The sequence below is a fragment of the Benincasa hispida genome, chromosome 6 (assembly GCF_027475165.1).
Source record: "Benincasa hispida cultivar pf3 chromosome 6, pf3_genome.v1.1, whole genome shotgun sequence".
NCBI lineage: Eukaryota > Viridiplantae > Streptophyta > Magnoliopsida > Cucurbitales > Cucurbitaceae > Benincasa > Benincasa hispida.
This window is the reverse complement of record NC_143483.1, coordinates 17,714,898-17,734,453: the sequence shown is the minus strand read 5'-3', so window position 1 is coordinate 17,734,453 and position 19,556 is coordinate 17,714,898. Positions and strand designations below refer to the sequence as shown.

General features: G+C 32.6%; 2 protein-coding genes across 4 annotated transcripts; both read right to left on the bottom strand.

The window, feature by feature from the left end:
- Window positions 1-819: 819 nt before the first annotated feature.
- LOC120080482 (alpha-taxilin-like protein) lies at window positions 820-11,022 on the bottom strand. 2 transcript variants are annotated; one of them, XM_039035151.2, is made up of 12 exons: window positions 10,860-11,022; window positions 8,921-9,359; window positions 8,346-8,434; window positions 7,833-7,941; window positions 7,004-7,071; window positions 5,838-5,915; window positions 4,306-4,370; window positions 2,667-2,733; window positions 2,380-2,562; window positions 2,181-2,237; window positions 1,943-2,038; window positions 820-1,255 (listed from the first exon to the last, which is right to left on the bottom strand). In XM_039035151.2, exons 2-12 carry the CDS (start codon window positions 9,354-9,356, stop codon window positions 1,121-1,123), a joined length of 1,383 nt encoding a protein of 460 aa, XP_038891079.1. In that variant the 5' UTR covers window positions 9,357-9,359; window positions 10,860-11,022; the 3' UTR covers window positions 820-1,120. The 2 variants fall into 2 exon arrangements, with proteins under 2 accessions (XP_038891079.1, XP_038891078.1); XM_039035150.2 differs by having other exon boundaries at window positions 10,684-10,862.
- Window positions 11,023-12,263: 1,241 nt separating this feature from the next.
- On the bottom strand, window positions 12,264-16,785 carry LOC120079375 (transcription factor GTE6-like). Of its 2 annotated transcripts, XM_039033535.2 has the most exons (10): window positions 16,640-16,771; window positions 16,123-16,184; window positions 15,755-15,874; window positions 15,070-15,285; window positions 14,620-14,697; window positions 13,973-14,197; window positions 13,719-13,817; window positions 13,545-13,603; window positions 12,878-13,028; window positions 12,264-12,798 (listed from the first exon to the last, which is right to left on the bottom strand). In XM_039033535.2, exons 2-10 carry the CDS (start codon window positions 16,123-16,125, stop codon window positions 12,595-12,597), a joined length of 1,155 nt encoding a protein of 384 aa, XP_038889463.1. In that variant the 5' UTR covers window positions 16,126-16,184; window positions 16,640-16,771; the 3' UTR covers window positions 12,264-12,594. The 2 variants fall into 2 exon arrangements, with proteins under 2 accessions (XP_038889463.1, XP_038889464.1); XM_039033536.2 differs by lacking the exon at window positions 16,123-16,184 and having other exon boundaries at window positions 16,640-16,785.
- Between the last annotated feature and the right edge of the window lie 2,771 nt (window positions 16,786-19,556).

Genomic DNA, 19,556 nt, shown 5'->3' with positions numbered 1-19,556 from the left:
TACTCATTATGCAATATTTGAATGATTGTTTTAAATAGAAAAACTATTATTTTTAAATGTAGCAAAATGTCATTGTCTATCCCTGATAGACAATAATATTTTGTTATATTTGTAAATAAGTTTACTCATTATGCAATATTTGAAAACATCCCTTAATTTAAAGAAAAAAAAAATTAATATCTTCACATTACTATACATATAGTGTGTCACTTATTAAATTATGAGTCAATTTAATAAATTTCATTCAATAACTACCAATAGAAAAATGGGTTTTTTTCATTGAATTTTAGAAATGTGGGTCTAAAGCATGGTCAATTTGTGATGCCAAATTATTATAAAATCCTTAGTTGTATAGTTTGCTCCATTTACAATTTTAACGTTAGGTACAAATATGTAGCAAATTTCTATTGAAATTATTCACCACGTGTGTTTGGAATAGATTTTCAAATATTTAATTTAAAAAACAAGTCATTTTGGACAAAATTAAAATGTGACAACCACTAAAAATAACTTTTCAAATGTATTTTAATAAGTTTTTTTTCAGGTGTATTTTAATAAATTTTTATCACAAATGTTTTAAAAATGAGTTTTTTAAAAAATATTTTTTTCTCAAGTCAATCCAAATAAATCTTCAACCACGTCTAAAACTAAAAAGACAATAAATTAAAATCACTGCAAACTAGAATTTGAAAATCTTATAGTTTAAAAGAGAGAGAAAAACCAAATATCATTAAAAGAGTCAATATGATAAACACATTATTTTCTAAGTAAAGAAATCAAATATTAGTCATCAAAAGTTCAAATTTGGACAGAGGGAGAGGAGCTCAACATGTCAAATTTCAGATTGAAATTTACAAATATAATAGTGTCAAGCCATCTCAAAACTGCAACTGGGTTCATAACTCTGTTCATTAGAAACAAGAAGACTTTCTTTTTTCTTCTTTTTTCCCCCCTTCTGCAACAAAAATCAATATTAACCCTACAAAAGCTGATAGTAATGGACATGGTGATCTTCAAATCACAATATAACTATTTCCTCAGCTTGAAGACAGTCAAATTATATGAGTTAGGTATTGAAATCCTCTCAAGCATATCATATTTTACAAAATAAGTTAAGACTTCAAACTGAAGGTGAATCAGAGTTATTGCTTCCCATAGAACTTTGTTTCCTTTCCGCTTGTAGTGATCGACACAAGGATTCGAGCTTTTCCTTCTGGTTCTTCATTTTCTCCAGCTGTTTCTTCAAGCCCTCACGCTGCTCAACCAGAATTCACTCAAAATCCAATACTATGGTTGATGTAAAGACTAGTCTAGTGATTCAATTAATAAACCGTGAAAGTCAACGAACAAATGACTGAATTTGTTGCCGTTCAAACAAGAAATGAGAGCAGAAATTCAAACATCCGACTTCTCTAGAAGGTTAAATGACTAAGGATAAAACAACTAGTTGGAAATAAAATCAGACTCACTCAATACGGTAACAATACAAGCATATACCTGCATAAATTCAGCTGAAAACAGAACTAAGCATATGATGAATCAATTGAATTCCAAGGGTTTGTTCACAAGATGGTTCGATGTTTTTTATTCATTTTATATTTTAGAACAAAAATCCAACGAACATATATTTAGATAGCCATCTTTTAAACGTTTTTTTTTTTTTTCATTTTAAATAGTTTGTTTTGTATTTTAGAACTAATTCCATTTTCTTCCTAAATCATGGACTTGTGATGAATAGTAATTTGAAATTACTAATTTCAATTGCAGTCGTTTTAATCTTTACCAGCCAAGCTACGATTTCTTTAAAGTATTATTTAAATTAGAAACAATGAACTAAGTCCAAACAACGTATTACTGTTTGATGTTACCACAAACAAGTGTAAAATAAATTATAGCGAATCACAAACAAGTGTAAAATAAATTATAGTGAATATAAATATACCTCATCAAGAAGCTCAATCAGAGTAACATCTGATTTCTCACATTTGCTCTTCAAGAATGAATTTTCCTTCTTGAGTTCCTTGATGGATTTTGTCATCTACATATATTTTTTAGAAGAATTGAGAGGAGATGAGCGCATGTATAATAGAAGTTTAATCGAGTGTATCATGCAACAAGAAGGCGTTTCGAGAACTATGCCCTGAAATGCTATCTTGAGCGAGAGATTTGGGGGGTGGTACCTTCTCAATTTCTTGTTTGAAGGTTTCAAATACCTCGTTGCTTTTTACTAATGCATCCTGTAACATTATCAATACATAAATTAAGATTAGGTTAATTTGGTAAGTCATTCTTTAAATGGCATAACGAGATGCCATTTGTATGAAATATACTTCTAAATTAATTTTTTTTCTAAAAAAAAAGGCTAAACTCAAGCCCTACTTGAAATTGTTGAAATTTTTCTCCATCAGCTGTTAGTTGTAAACGCAGATTCTTTTCTGTTGACAATAATTGTGAAATTTGCTCTGCATATACTTTCATTTGAGATTGTTCCTGAAACAATTTCTCCTCACATTGCTTAGTTTTCAGATCAGCAAGCTGAAGTTCAAGTGTTTTCTGCTTCAACTGTGCATTCATGTACAAAACATTATGAATCAATTCGGCCGTACAAAATAAATAGTTAAACATCCAAGCCATACTAACCTCAGCCGCAAAACTGTAAACTTTACCTTTTGTGTGAATTGTTGTTCGGAAAGAGAGAACTGATCAACAAGCTGCTTCAGTTTGTTCCTTAAGCTGGACATGGTATGCAAGAATTTAGTAAAACCAAATGAAAGAAATGTCACATTAAGGGTACAATTCCTTATTAACTACCAACATCGTTTCTGAATGGAGAATCTAAAATGTTGATATTGTTTACTTCAGAAACTATAATATACTAATTGCTCAAAGAAAGCAAAGACGGGTCCAAGGATAAGGATGAAAAAACTTAAAATTGGAAGCCAAGGAAGGAGATATTCATCAAAGGGGACCGTAAAAATGTTACTCTTACAGCCATTAACGAAAAAAGTAAAATAATGAAAATAAATTAAAATAAAAAAGAGGAAGAAGAAGAAGAAGAACCCAATTGTTCTCCCAGTCTTCGCCAGAGCCCGAGTCTCTGCTGGCACAAGATTACTTTTGGGAAGTTTGGGCATCGCTCAAATGGTTGATACAAATATGGGAGTCTAGTGGCACTCAAAAGAAATCCATGAAATTCCCTTTCTCATTGTTTAACTGATTTCTAGCTCATTTTCAATTTAGAAAGGAACGAGCTTCTGTTTTTCAAGAAGCCCATTGTATAGGCTCAAGCCTTCTCCAAACAGCGTCCCCAATATTTTTTAAAGCCCGAGCCGCAATAAAGCATAATTGTCTTATGGCCTTATGCGCAAATCACAAAAACAAGTGCGGACTTTTTTCTTGTGAGTCCCACTATTTATAAAAGTAGTGTATAAAGAAGAGACGGCATAGTCACAGTGGAAATATGAAGGAAAAAAAAAAAAAAAAAAAAAAAAAAAAAAAAAAACCTAAACACAATAAATTTTGTATTTAGGTTGAATAAATTTGGTCTTTTTTAGTCAATAAATAAGTAAAAACTCTAATTATTACTATTTTTTTAAATAATAAAAAAGCCCCAAGACCCCGGGCTTTTAGCCTTGGGGTTCACAAAAGGCGTGCGCCAAACCTACGCCTTGAACCTAGGCACCTGCTTGGGAGGGCTTTTTAATACACTGAATGTTCCCTCATTTCTTTAACATCTTTTCCCTCGAAAATGACACAGATGCTTTATTTCTGCCTGATTCTGGGGAATTTTCTTCTTTCAACTTCCATTTAGTACGAGCTATTGTTGTTATCCCAATCCATTCCCATGGGCAAAGAGATCAGGGCATTCAGTCCTTCAAGTCCTTAAAGATTCTCTCATGCAGTTCAACTTTTATCGACATCTTTACACCATATATTCTTCTCTTTACTGTGAGAGTGTAGCCTCTCTTATTTAAAAAAAAGAAAAAAGTAATGAGTCTTACTTCCTGCCAATACAGTAAGAGAATATATAACACCATTGTCACTTTTAGAAAATAGTAATATCAATATGACATGCAGTAATTGTAGGTTGCTCCTGCTAATGCTCAAATAACAATGAAACGTAGTTGTTCCTATGTACGCTTATTCTAGGTTATTCTTCACGCAAATATGCAAAATAATAATGATAATAATAAAACAAAAAAAACAAAACAAGAAACAAAATACCAGTTTCTTCTAAAGAAACAAAATACGTTTATTTTAACTTTTTAGCATAAAACATATTCTCAACAATGTATATGGTCTTACGTTTCATTCTCTTTCAGCTGTGCAAGGCATTCATCCTTTTGCTCCTCTAGCTTATTGCTAACATCCTGTCGAAGGAATGCACAGAAATATAATCAACGAGAGGAATATAACAATAAATAATAACAACCACAAAGAGAGGAGTCATCATTCTCTTAACCCAACTTTAGACTTGCCTGTCAAGTTTCACCAATGTCAATTTACGTGCACACTTTAGGACCCATTCAGTAACATATCCATTTTTGTTTCTTATTTTCGTCTTTTTTAATAAAAAAAAATGGAATTGTGCTTGATAACATTATGAAGAAACATGTTTGGTAACCATTTATTGTTTCTTGTTACCCAAAGAAAAAAAAAAGTTTTACATGATAATAAATTTTAAAAATTAGATATGAAAAAATTTATGTTATATTGATTTTTAGATTTTTATTACGCATTTTATAAGTAAAAATGATAAAAGAATACTTTAACCGATGTTTTTGGAAAAAACTAGGGACATAAACAAGAAACTTAGGCCCATTTGATAATCATGAGGTTTTTAAAAATTAAACTTTTAAACACTACTCACCTATTTCTTTGTTTTGGTATCTACTTTCTAATAATTTTTCAAAATCCAAGGCAAGATATGAAAACTAAAACAAATAGTTTAAAAAATAATTTTTTTGTTTTAGGAATTTAACTAAGAATTCAAAAGTTTCTTTAAAAAATGTGAAACCTGAGTAAAGAAATTGAGATAAAACAAGTATAAATTTCAAAAACAAAAAACTAAAAATGAAATTGTTGCGAAATGAAGCCTTAATTTTGTTGTTTTCAGAATTAAGGTGTATGAAAAGAAAAGAAAAAGTAACAATTATCACGGGAAAATTACGAACAGGAAACCAGAAATATATTTGTTATCAAACAAACCCTAAAAGTGTGTTTATCATTATAATTTCTTTTTATAAGACACTATCAGTTCTATAAATACGAAGTGTAAAGAAGAAAGGGAAAATAGAAGGTTCAACCTTAAATAAAGAAAGAAGGCACGGTATCCCAAACACACTCAAAACCCATTAATAAGTTCTTTTCATTGCAGATCATTTTCTCGTAAAGTTGCTAAAACTCAACTCGTCCTACTAATATTAACTTTGCAATCCTAGAAACATATTCCCCTACTTTGCCATACTTTTAAGTTTTGCGTTTTACTTCCTTCTTTTTTTTTTGGGGGGGGGGGGGTTGAAGAAATCTTCCCATAATGAAGTCTTAACTTCTAATGTAAATACCATCGATGTATAAATACTTAGTAAAAAAAATTAATATCGAAAAAATCAAAGAGACATTTCTCAAGATATTGTTGCACACATATTCAAAATTGTTATAGATAAAAGAGAATTAGTAACCAACTGCAGCTGGCAAAAAATTGAAAATCAAAATTAACAATTGTTGCCTCAAATCCATCAGACAATTCTACTGGAGGAATTGTTAGTTAAGAGTCCATTAGATTTTTTTAATTATTTTATGGAGTTTCTGATCAAGTTACTCGAAGAAAATCATACCTTGATTGCATCTTGAAACTTAACTGATAATTCTGTTCTGAGGCTTTGTCCCTCAGTTGAGACCCGTTTGCATTCGTCCTGTGTTCGATTCACGTAGCTATTATTAATTATTAGAAGGTAACTGAAATAGAGGAAAGTAATAATAGAGATGGAAGTCGGAAGATACGGGAGAAAAAAAAAAAGGCATACAAGAGAGGTTCAGAGAAAATTGGAGAAAGAAGATGATTGAGGCACAGTTTGAGCGTATATTTCAAACTTTATTTTGGTTTTTTTTCCTAGTTCTGGGATTGGGGATCCAACCTTCAACGCTTCAATCTTTGGAAAGATAATAAGGAACTTATTCACTAAGGCATTCTTGAAATGACCTTCCAATGTTGTTTTAAAAAACTGTTTTGGATAGACTATTCTTATAAAACTTTCAAGTTTTAAAGTTTTATTTTAAAAGTTATTTGAAAAGATAATTTTTGTTATTGTGGTCTCATTTATTTCTCCTACACATTAATTTAATAAAGCAAATTAAATTTAAGTTATACTAAAATCAATTAATTTAGGCTCTGTTTGATGACCATTTTGTTTTTAGTTTTTGGTTTTGAAAATTAAGCCTATTTCCTCCCTTCTTACAATGATTTGCATCTTCCTTAAATATAATGGTTGAATTCTTAGCCAAATTCCAAATTCCAAAAACAAGTTTTTAAAAGCTACTTTTTTTAGTTTTCAAAATTTAGCTTGGTTTTTTAAATCATTGGTAAAAAGTAGATAACAAAAGAAGAAAATTGGAGGTAAAGTAATGTCTATAAACTTATTTTTAAAAAACAAAAAATAAAAAACCAAATGGTTTCCAAACGAGGCCTTAGATAACATGAAAGAGAACATGTCCAAACAACCAAATCCTGCTCCCGATTGCTATTTTCTGGCATTGGCCCACTAAAAGTGGCATGCAAAACATACATGCCTGGCCAATACCATACACTTCAACTGGAAATACTTAACACAAGTGTCACGTCAAAATTAACATGTGGAAACCAAATCTATACATTTATAGAAGTACAATAACTAAATAAAGATAAATAGAAGTACAATACCAAAACGTTACAAATCACAAAACTGAGGCTAGAATCGTAATTAAAAAAGTTAACTTTTGCATGGATTAAATATGTAGATCATACCATTAGCATTTTATTTTGACGTTGCAACTCCCTGCATAGTGACTCCAACTTGTCCCGTACAACAATAGCTGTGCATAGAAGATGATGACATTATAAATCCATAGCATGCAATTAAAAACTTAAGTATCAATCAGAATGCGTCTAATTTGAATATGAAAGTACAGGACAAAAATTTTGCTGAAAAGAGAAAGATATAGATGACAGATGACAGGCTATTAGCATATTCATATCTTTCACCCAAATGAAATAATAATATAATAAATAATTATTAACGCCCACAAAGTTTTCTTGACCTCCAAATAATTGAATAAAGGAATGCTAATACTGTAAAATAGCATCTGCGAAGACAAACTACAAAAACTTTTCAGTAACCAAAAATAAGACCGATATATCTTTCAAAAAAAGAAAAATAATAAGACTGACATAAACTGCAGCATTGTGGATTATCTTCGGCTTGATACTATAAAAAGTTAACAAAAAGGTGAAAACTGTCAAAGAAAATATAAAAGCAAATTTTCGTTGCCCATAGGTCGGCTAAAAAGAAAATTTTCATTTCCAATCCAACAAGTCTGAACTGAAGACAGAGGCTTTACTCAAGATACAGGGGGAACATCCAAGCAATCTAATAGCAATCAACAAAGTTCATACTTCTAGTTCATACTACTCTTGTAGCCTGTAGGCATAGAGTTTAATTAGTTGTTATACACCACCCTTTAGCAGAACAATTAATAACCCACATGAATCATCATCTCGAACAAATATAAAAAGAACCAGAAAACAGACAAGATTGTGAAAGTGAAACTTTTCATTTGTTCACTTCTTTACTTGCCTGCATCTCTTTCTGCATGAACTTGCTGATACTTTAAAGTAAATTCAAGAAACTCCTTTTCTGACTTAAATGTACGCTTTGGATTCTTGCGTTTGACTTCAGCACTTTCCTGAAAGTTATTGCACCTTAATAATCCACAAAATTTCTGGCCTTTAAATAGAATGGAGACATGGGGAGATAAGTGGTCCACATTTCAATCCAATAAAGAGGCCATTGTGAGCTACAACAATAAAATTATCGACAGTCTTTTCACATTGTTGCAGAGAAAAATTTATTGACGGGAAGGTGGAGGGAGAAGAGAGATAAATTTCTATACATAATAATAATACGAAGAAGAAGAAGAAGCTATCAAGTCCAAGGGCTAATTTGAAAATATTTAGTAGTACTTTGGGTGGCACATTGAATCGGTACTGCATATCAAACAAGTGACCAGGATGCATTAATTTCCTAGATCTAGCAGAAAGCTAAAAAATAAGATCAAAATAAATAATACCCATGATCAAAATTACTCACAGATTTTATGTTTTTTGTAGTTTGAATAACCTTTGTCGCAGATATTTCCTTCCCATGTGACGTTGATGCATCTAAACCTCCACCAGTGGCTGAAAGAAGTAATAAAAGATAATAATAAATAGATTTCGGCAACAGGTGTAGCAAAACTGTGAGCTCCATGCCCATTTACACATCTCAGACAATCTTACGCATAAATCAACTTTGCTTAGCTTACTCCTTTGAACAATGGATATCTTTTAATTGGGAAATCAAAACGAAAGTTTCTAATATTTGCTACTTGATAACTATCTCATAGACATGAAGGACAAGATCTCTTTTTGCATCCTTTTCAAATTTTATTGTCCGACATGCTAGTCTCAGCATTGCTGTATTTCTCTACTTCTTCTTTCACATGAACGTCTGTCCCTAACCACCAACAATTTTTAGTACCCCACCACATTCCTTGGATAAAATTATTTTCTTATCCAGCAAAAAGCAGGATGAAACAAAGGAAGGTCATGTCTACATTCAACAGTATCCTGCTTAAGATAAATAATAATAACAAAGAGTGTGTACTGCAAGGTAAATAAACGCACCCTTGTCTGAACTTTGAGGTTCATCTTGAGCTTGTTCTTTTACTTTGCTGCAGCCAGACTCGTTAGTTGTAGCTTCGTTAGAAATTTCTTTTATGTTAAGAATGTCAGTTTCTGCTAGTTCCGTACAGCCCTTATCAGCCATCTTTTCCAAACTCTCCGAATTATTGAACTTTTCTGATTCAGATGAAACAACAGCTAAAGTTTCCAACTTTTGGGTCTTCTCTGAACTGCACTTCTCAGTTTCAACATTTTCCGTGACCTCATGCCTTTGCCCATCAGAACAGTCAGATTCTGGTAAAGTTTTGTGTTGGCAATCTAACAGCTTTGCTTGTTCAAAAATTTGTGTCGAAGGCGTTTGAGTTTCTGCAGAGCTTTCAACAAAATCATCTCGTAGTGAATCTACTTCAGGAGGGTGATTTAGACCTGGGTTCTCCATAACCTGCATGTTGAACATTTATAGTAAGAATTTTTTGGCAACTCAATATGAGAATGTCATAATATGATTGGTCAAAAATGAAAATGAAAACAAAAGATTGCTATCAGTTTTGATTTAAATGGGCCCTCTTTTTGCACTTTTGTAGTAACATCAGGCACTCAATTCTAAACTCTCACTTTCAGGATATTAAACCTTATCTACACAACTGGTTTTACATCTTTTCCGCCAAATCAGCATAGAACCAATGCATAATTTTGGGAAGGGCAACGTACTTAATCTTACAACTATTTCAAAATATAAAAAGTTCAGAGTTGTTCACAATCATCTTATGCTGGATGTCCTTCTGTCTAAATAAATAAGATGATTCATTTCAATGACTGTTATGTGAGAATCATTCCTAACACCACGACTGCTATGAACAAATAAACCTTTTGTAAGTTATCATCCTCACTATCTCCAATATACTATGAAAAGGGCAAAATCCCCCAAGGCAGTACAAAGCTCCCAGCCACTTCGAAAGGGTTGGTAATCTCTCCCCTTTTCTCTGAGAATTCTCTGCAGACAAAAAGTATAAAAACATAATAACAACCTACTCTCCCTTATATACCAATGTACAACCCTCACTCTCAAAACATTCTCTCTGTGGTCCCTCCCTGATGCATAACCAACTCCAGCCCTAAACTACCTTTCTTACTCCTCCGTGAATATTGAATCAGGATCGATGGCCTAACCCCTTCATATGATTTAATTTGACTAATATGTAACATGAAATTCCATCTCAAAAGCAATTGGCAATAAGAAAAGTAGCATGTGTATCTTATAAACATTCTGAGGTCTCTCCATTTTTTCAATATGGGATCCTCAACATGCCCGCAAAATGATGTCTTTTTCTGGATTCACCATTTTTGGATCGGATCTTTTTTGTTCAACCAAAAACCTGTCAAGGTTTATGTGCTCTCATATCATATTAGATAACACAAAGTTCCATTTCAAAAAGCACATGTATCGTATAAATATTGTGCGGTCCTCCATTATTCCAACGTTCACTGACCTCCACTGATAAAGCTATACCTAAAAGAAAGCCTTGGCTAAACATGTCCCTTCAGGAACAAAATAGCAACGCAATATGTTTGCTTAATCAAACTTGATATGTAACCTCACGAAACCAACTAGAATAACAGAAAGAGTCAACCAAAACATTAAATTAAAGATGCAAACAAGAAAACTTCAGCTCAATTTTCAAAATTTGACCGAGAAATGGTATATTCATGAAAACTTGCAGGATTACACGACGTTTACATCCTATATAAAGGCTATCGAGAAGCACCCATTTACTCCCTAGAACGGTGCGCCACATGCAGTTCGCTACATTTTCCGAGCAAACCAAGCGACAAAACAGAAAGCGGAAGGAATCCTAATATAGCAAACTAAGAAATCACCGAAGTTTCTGTAGAATTTTGAAGCTCTAAAACAGAAAAGCGAAGAAGAAAAGGAGAGAATTACCAGGTTGTTTACGAGTGGTGAAGTTGAGACCGGCAGAGCGATCTACGGTGTTCGTTCAGTGAGTCAGTCTAGTCAGTGAAGCTCCCTCGAACCGATTTCAATAGTGCCTCGCTGTCGCTGCCTGACTTTTTGTTTTTTCCTCAATTGTAATTGGCGACGCTCTTCTTATTTACTAAGCTTTCCATAATAATAATTTGTTTTTCTCGAATTTTTTTTTCCATCCCTTATTTTATTTTTTTTACATAATTTTACGAGGCCATGACTGCATTTTGTCAAAATGTATATATCTAATCGATTTCGAAATTAAAATCACTTTTTGTCGTGTTTAAAATATGAGACATATTTTTAATTACTCAAAATCAATCACATATTATCAACAAAAACTACTAACATCTATATGTACTGAGTTCTAAAAGAACTAAAAGAAGTCCTTAGTTTAAATTTCTCATCCTCAATTTGTACTAAAAAATCAATAACATATTTTTAATCACACTCAAAATAAATTCAATATTTAATTTATAATTTTAACGCATCTTTCCTGGTATTAAAGTTGATTTTGAATAATTAAAAGTTTATTTTAGATAATTTTTAGAATGAAAAAAGTATTTTCAACCATTTTAAAATTACTACAAAGGTTTACTTAGAAGCTTTTACAAAAGTTTTAGAATTGTATCCAAGAGGTCTGAAATTTAAAAATATCTCAAATCTACTTACTTGATAACTATTTGGTTTTTATCTTTTGATTTATAAAAAATAAGTTTATAAACATTATTTTCACTTAAACTTAAATAAAAATAAAACAACTTAACTCTCTAACTATAAATAAAAAAAATGATAATTGTTTTATATCGCAAAACTATTGAAAATATTTTTAAATATAACAAAATATTACTATCTATCATAAATAGAAAATGACATTTTCCTATATTTATAAATAAGTTGACTCATTTTCCTATATTTAAAAACAATCCTAAAGAATCCACCTCAATTCAAAATTAAGTTCATTATGAAAGTTATACTAGATTTAGATTTTGATTAATTCAAACATCGAAGTTTAGAAAACTTGAACGGCAAAATTGGAACACAAATTCTAACTAATTCAACTATCAAAGTTTAGTAAAAATAAACAACAAAATTGAAATACAAGAGTTCCTATCTCACTTCATAATTAGGTCAAGTTATTTTTGGTTAGCTAAAAGTTCCAAGCAGTAATTTTAGAACCATAAAAGAGTTTGAATGTGTATATAAGGACCAAAACTTCAGAGAGTTTTAAGAGTAAAATTGAAAATTCAAACACTCAAGTAAAACATGTTTCAAAACTATTGCTACTACCAAAATACATACATCTAATGGAAATATAAAGGCATTACAAACTACACTGCAATGATGTGTTTCTGGTCCTGCTGCACTCCAAAAATTTGGGTAGTTTTCTTTTAATAAATTTGGGTAGTTTTCTTTTAATGACATTCAGGATTTGGTTTACATCAACGGTTTCCATCCCCAAAGATTCCTCCCTAGGAAAAAATAACTCGACGATTTCGCAAGCGAATAGCGAGTTTGCCCTTTCAACGTGCGACGAGCTGTAAAAGTATAATTACAGGAGAAAGAATGCGACACTTACAGGTTAGGTAGGCACCGATCACTTCAGAAATACCCTTTTTCAGCAGCATGTTACAGAAACAAACAAACTAAAAGCAACTATAAGATTCGATAGCTTCAAAGTTGATCTATTGTATCAAGAAGAGGGCTTTTTAGTTTTTTTCTTGGCTGTTCTGGCTATAGCATCACAAATCTCTTTTTTCCTTTTGTTGTTACTATTGATGTTATTGCTGTTTGTATGGTTTTGGTTGTTGCCACCACCTGTGCTCGCTGAGCTCTTAGCGTGAACTTCAAGGGCGTCTTTAACAAAAAACTTTAACCTCCATAAGGTAGATTCACTCTACATGATGCAGCAATAAACTCGATTAATCATTGTCATAGACAAGTACGAGGCAGACAAGGAGGAAGAAAGGAGGTACCTGTGCATCGATATCGAGATCCACCTCCTCAGCAGTAGCCTGAAAACTTGGGTTATTTTCAGCTACAATCTCCAACGCTTTGCTGAGATCTTCTGGAGACAATTTGGTGAGGGCTGCTCCAAGCTTTCTCTTTTCTTCGGTTGATATTTTTCTGAACCACACAATGATAGTGTTACAAATCGACAAATAAAAATAAACAAAAAAAGTGTAGACAGTAAAAAAATCAACATACAAATTTACATGGTTCACTAACAATGTGTTAATTACGTCCACGAGGCAGAAAGAGAACAATTTTACTGGAGAAAATTATTCAAAATACAGAACAGAGGCGCCCCTAGGGTCAAACGTAAATAACGCGAAGATGAAAAATACATAAATAACATATTCAAGTCATTCCAACGATGGTATTAGTACACTCCATTTATGGAATGCAAGTCATGTTCTAATGTCACAAAGCACATCATCCCAATAAATTGCCAACCCTCAACCACAAAATGGAATTACATATAATTGGTAAAAGTTTTATTTGGGGCACACAACACACGCCTGTCAAATGCCAACTTCTGAATATGCTTTAGGAGAATGCAATCATGCATTTATATCAATGCATGTTACCAGAAAACGACTTTGAAAGCTGAAATTTGAAATAAGAAAAGTGAGAATAAACCTGCAGTTCTGCACGACCAGTTCTCGAAGCTCGTCCAGTTGCATATCTACCTCATAAATCTGAAAAGAGTTCATAACCCATGTTTAAACAATCTGTTGCGTTTCCCATTAATAGAAAGAGCAAAAAGGACTCTCACTAAATAGCTAGATCCTTGGAACATGGTGGATAGCAAACCTCATTACTTATGTCTCTAGCCATTTTTGCCTGAGCAGCCTCTTGAGCAAGCTGCATGTCCAACAGCGCTTCTGCTTCCTCCTCTTCTCGTCTCTTTTCCTGGAAGGTGAGGTCTTTTTAGAACTTCAACCATATTTTTTAACATTTCTTTAAAACAAATGAAACCATGTTTATGAAGAATCAGAACTCCCAGGCACCATGAATTGATTAAGGAATATGGATCCATTCAAGAACCGTTCTCACTAACAACTTACCTCTTCAGTGACTTTAGGCAGAAGTTGAAGCCATTTCTCCTCAAACTTTGCAAGCAAAGTTTTGGCCATCACGTGGACATCACTTCTCTCATCATTATATTTCATTGCATTCTTGAAGACTAATCTCACATCGGAACATATCTCTCTCACATTCTTATATCCAGTACCATCTTTAGCCTCCATTTGATTTTTAATTGTGCTGAAGTCCATTGGCTTGTCAATCACCTAATAAATAGAGTACATATATTACCTGAAGGATTATAGAACCTGAGTGCATACCAAACAATGCTAAAATATGCCCATGCAGTCACGCCTAATGGCAGGAGAAGCTAACTCCATAATCACACCCATGCCTCTTAAACATTTTTGAGGTAAATGTATGCATATTGAATATTCAGCTTAGACAGAATAGAAGAACAAACCATAAGACAAATGCATGAAACTAGCGCAATCTAGACAAACGACTGGAGAAACACACACAAAAAAGGTGATACAGGCATGAAAGATGAGCCTCCTCTAGTCAATCTCTCAAAATCTTCATTTGAAGAAATATCCATAATAGTGCTTAAAATCTGCGGGTAGTCCCGTATGATTTGGAAGAAAATGTGAAATTCATGCACCTTATTAGAGAGGGATATAGACCTCACCTCATAATAATCGTGTAATCCAAGACCTTCCACATCTACTGGCTGCATAAATGGCCAGGCCCACTTATGCTGTGATATCTGAAAGTCAATGCAGAAATATAATGACCATATGTCCAAATGTGGGAGCTATAGCTTTACAATTTTCAAATAACTCCATTCCAAGGAGTTAATTATTTATATGTCGTCAAAGTTGGTTAAATGTAGACAATATAGCTTTAATTAAGGATGCATACAAGGGACACAGAAATGTTTATACCGAAAAAGACGTTAATCTTAGAGCACTAAATTTAATGCAAAGACAAGTCCACCTGTATGAATGCATGAATTTCTCAAGGAACAACCAGGAAGGTCCAATATCAGAAAGGCACCCAATTATGAGATAGAACGCAAACAGGAAACAACGCAAACAATTAGCAAAAGATTTGAACAGAATGCCAGTGAGTTGGTAACCTGACGCAATATTGTCCCAAACTGCCGCATGAGTTCTTGCATTCTCTTTGCAGCTGCAGCTTCTCTGCGAGCTGCTTCTTGCTGCTGCTTCTTAATACTTGGAACATGTCTTTCCTTGTCTTTATCCTTTACAATAGAGCTACCTTTACTACCAGTTTGCTGCTTCTTTTTCAATGTCAAATAGAACTGTTCTATCTCATTCACGCTTTGCTCAAGCTGCAAGGAAAGAAGAAAGCTCAGATTTGAAACTAACAATTTGACGAGAAAAGGGATTGCTATTTTGTAAGAATACTTTTCAATCCTTATAGTTTGGGGAAGTGACGTGATTATATTTGACATCCGGACAAAAAAATCGGGTGTGATCCAGCTGAACTACTATTTAATGTTAGCATTGCTGTCCTAAAATTTGAAACTGGTCTCTCAAGTCATTTTGTTTTTCAGATTTTGATAAAGATACAAGTCTATGAGTTGATGAATTAAAAGATGATATTTGCACATATGTGGGGCAAATTGCACCCTCATGATGACTGTTAGATAATGGATATCAAACAGTCACCCTTCACCCAGCCAGAGAATACTGGGTCTGCCAAGCCAGCCGTATGCCCCAACTATCAAATGTGCAATAAACCTAGCAGAAAGAAAAATAAGTGCAGAACAATGAGGTTACAGTATATCAGTGTTTTACCCTGTCAACCTTCAGAAAAATCTCATCGACTTGATGCCTAAAGCCATCAACTTCTGCATGAGCAGTATCTCCCACAACAAAGTTTCTGGCATCTGCTGCATCCATGGGATCAATCTGATTCTGGACAACAACGTTTGGTGAAAATGATGAATTATGCAGCATTGTGCAGCTTTGGAAATTGCCAAAGGATCAAAAAGAAGATAGACGATGTTCTTTAAGGTGTGAAATACCTTGAAACATGATAGTTCTTTAAGATTTAAAACCCAACAATTGAAATAAAATGAGGCAAACCTTTTCTGTGAACTTTTTTTTAAAGTATAAAATATATGATATTATGAGTAATAAGATCAACAAATTAGGACTTTTACCATATATATATATAAAGCAATGTAGTTCAGTTTCACAAGAACCCCTCACAGCAGAAAGAACCCTAGAACAGACAAAGGATGAATGAGGCAACTGAATAAGAAGCATCACAAACTATAGATATATGAAATCAAGCAGGAAGATCATGATTTACGAAACAGAATGATCCATCTGATTATGAATAAAAGAGCAAACTGGACTTTCTAATCTTACTCCAATAAACAACAATGCAAAGAACCCCCCAGATTAAATGGTAATAACAACAAATACTAACCTAATTGAACCAAACCAGTAACAAAATCACCAGACTGTCATCTTTTCATCTTCAAATCAAGACAACCTAAAACGCAATACGTTCGACATGTTTTGATCCCAACTTTCTTAGTATCCAATAATCCATATAGTTTCATTCGTTAGAACGAACAATTTTTGAATTCATGTCAAAGATTATTCGATAAAACATAGAATAAAGACTCTTTTCAAGCTCCAAACCAGAGGAGTTGAAGGTTAGAGACCGACCCACAGACGAAGGAAGAAGACGCCGCCGTGCTCAGTGTTTGAACCGTCTGGTTAGCTCTCGATAGCCGGACGCTGTGTCGGAAAGGGGAATTTGATCTTTTGGCCTGATTTCTTTTTTTATGGTTAATGGAAATTTAAGCAAAAACGGTTTTTTTATTTAAACCAAATACCATTTTTGTCTATACTTTTAACATAATTTAATTTTAGTTCATATATTTCAATTGTCCAATTTTATTTCGTTTACCTTTTAATAAATCTTAAATTATCATGAATGCTTAGGTTTTTTTTTTTAATTATCTATTAATATTTTTACTATAAATCTTTAAAATATATTTGTTTTTTTATTAAAATTATTATTACTCTTTAACAAATTTTAAATAAAAATAAATTAAGACTAATTAATTACATATAAAGACATTAAACTTGGATAATAAAAATAAAATGGCAGTTTAACATTTTTATTTCTATGTTTTTTAGTAGCAAGTTTTAAAATGATGTGATTTTTTTTTTAAAATCTTTGAATATTGTTCGAATATGTTAATATAATACATTTATAAGTCATCTGATTAGTTGTAGTTAATCCGATATTAGATTTGTTTATAGACTTGTTATGTGTTAAAATAAGTTCAATTATTATATAAAGTATCATATTATTTATAATATGTTATATCTCTCGTATTTTGATTTTACAAAAACAAATCGAGTATAATTTACTAACTCCGTGAAGGATCTCCGACGACCAATTAACTCCGACAACAAACTCTGTGAAGGAACTCGTTTTACAAAGAACTTATGAGCAGAAGTGGATCGTCCAAATCTCATTTTGATTGAAATACACATTTACAATAAAACATACAAATTATGCATTTAAACTATATTACAACATGATTTTGAATAAGAAACAAAGTTCGGAGATTATACCTTTGAAAAACTCTTCTTCGCATTAATCCCTTGAACTTTCACAAACTCTTCAAACAAGCAACAAACTCTCATCGAACAGCAGCAAGTCTAGAACCAAAAGAGATGACACTACCACTTAGTGACCCTAGTATTCTCGGGGTGAGAACCCAAAAGTGGTGGGCTATGGCTATCTTGGTTAGGAAGGAGTTAGTGGTTTGGAGATGGAAGACGATTGAATGAAGAACAAGCTATCACATAGAATTTTCTTCAATCATATAGTTGAAGGAGTCCATTGCATAGGCTCTCAACCAATTCGTGTTTGACACAAAATATAAAAATCATATTTTATTATCCCAATTTTCCACAAAAACTCTTCTCACGAAAGTGGTTAAAGAGAAAAAATAATAATTTAATTATCAAATCATTAATAATTATAAATAAATATGATAACCAATTTATCATAATATATTTATAACCTATATTTTTAATATTGCATTGTATACGATATAAACTATAGTTTTTCCCCTCTATTTTATGACATTTAATATAAATCATATTTATATTAAATTTGACAACTACGAATCTAATTCATAAAAAATATATTCGAATCATATTCAAATATTTATTCCTCCATTTAAACAATAACGTATCAAATACATTATATAAATTATGTCATATAATTGAATCAATTTAATTATATCATATATAATTAAATTTCCTCTTATTAATTTGAACAATTCAAATTAATCCAAAACTTGATTCTCAACTAAATCCTCTTAAGTCACCTAGGGGACTTTATGGACCTATAGCTTGAAGCTCGGTATGTGAATAATTAATTAAATTCTTTAATTACACTATTCATCATCTATACTTCACTAAAGACCGATAGATGCACTAGTCGCACTACAAATATATTTTCGTGTCAATTGGATATAATCAATCGACAGTACGATTACCCTTCACAAATTACTTGTAAGTACAGCTAGGTCCAATTACCATCTTTCCCCTACATCTACATCTAACTCATTAAGTACCGTCAATCCATCTAATGAATAATAGATCATAGTCTCACCATGACTAAACCCCTCTCGGGCCAGAAGAGGGCATGGTGCCACATTGTTCAAGACCCAAAATCAGCCCTTAAGGGAGAAATTTAGCTAAGTTCCCAACTCTCCAATAAGACGAATCCCCAAAATGGTAGACTTGTTAAGTCGGCGATCTGGCCACTCTCACCCATACAAATCAAATGACTGCTCTTATAGACAAGAGTTCACAACTCACTCATAATTAATGTCATGTTACCTATGGTTATTCTAGTGAAATGAAAATCTCTATTATGAATGACGTTATATAATGAAACTAAACATTTCGTGGTCCGGTCTTATATAAACTCTTTTGTATAAAATATCTCCGCTCTCATATCTAATACATGAATGATCATAATCATATCATTTGTAGCCTTTTACAACATTTGTAACACCTACAAAGCGGGTCATACTCGTAGTGTCACTAGGATAAGGTACCTAGTCTTATTCATATACTATAGACCATTTAGGTTATTACTTAAACATGATCGACCTGTATGTCTCCATGTACATGTTTAAGTTACAACGATAACCATGGATGTTCGTTTATTGATTTGTGGTTAATGTAACTAAAATATCATATATTTCATAGACAAGGTGAATAAAATATAAAATATTATTAATCACATAAATGTTTGTTCATACAAGGTTTACAAACTATAGGACCCTACGAGATTTAGGGCATCAATCCCAACACTCCAATGACCAACTCCGACTATAAACTCTGATGAAAATCACCTTCGATGATCATCTTTGAGCGAGCAACTTCGACGACCAATTAAGGGCTTTGACAACCACCTTCGACGACAAACTCCGACAACCAATTCCAATACCACTTTAATGCGACTAACTTCGGGCTCCGACAATCACCTCCGATTACAATCTCCAGCAAAAATCATCTTCGACGATCAACTTTGACGACCACTTTTTTC

Bases quoted from the DNA above. Each gene is read 5' to 3' on its own strand.
- LOC120079375 (XM_039033535.2), bottom strand. The intron at 15,286-15,754 runs GTAAAACACTGA...CTTTCCTTGCAG, and splicing joins TTTTTCTGAAGGTTGACAGG to CTTGAGCAAAGCGTGAATGA. The intron at 13,604-13,718 runs GTTTGCTATCCA...AACTCTTTTCAG, and splicing joins CTAGAGACATAAGTAATGAG to ATTTATGAGGTAGATATGCA.
- LOC120080482 (XM_039035150.2), bottom strand. From the start codon at position 10,713: ATGTGGCGCACCGTTCTAGGGAGTAAATGG. The intron at 8,435-8,920 runs GTGCGTTTATTT...TACTTCTTTCAG, and splicing joins ACCTCAAAGTTCAGACAAGG to CCACTGGTGGAGGTTTAGAT. The intron at 5,916-7,003 runs GTATGATCTACA...AATCGAACACAG, and splicing joins GTCAAAATAAAATGCTAATG to GACGAATGCAAACGGGTCTC.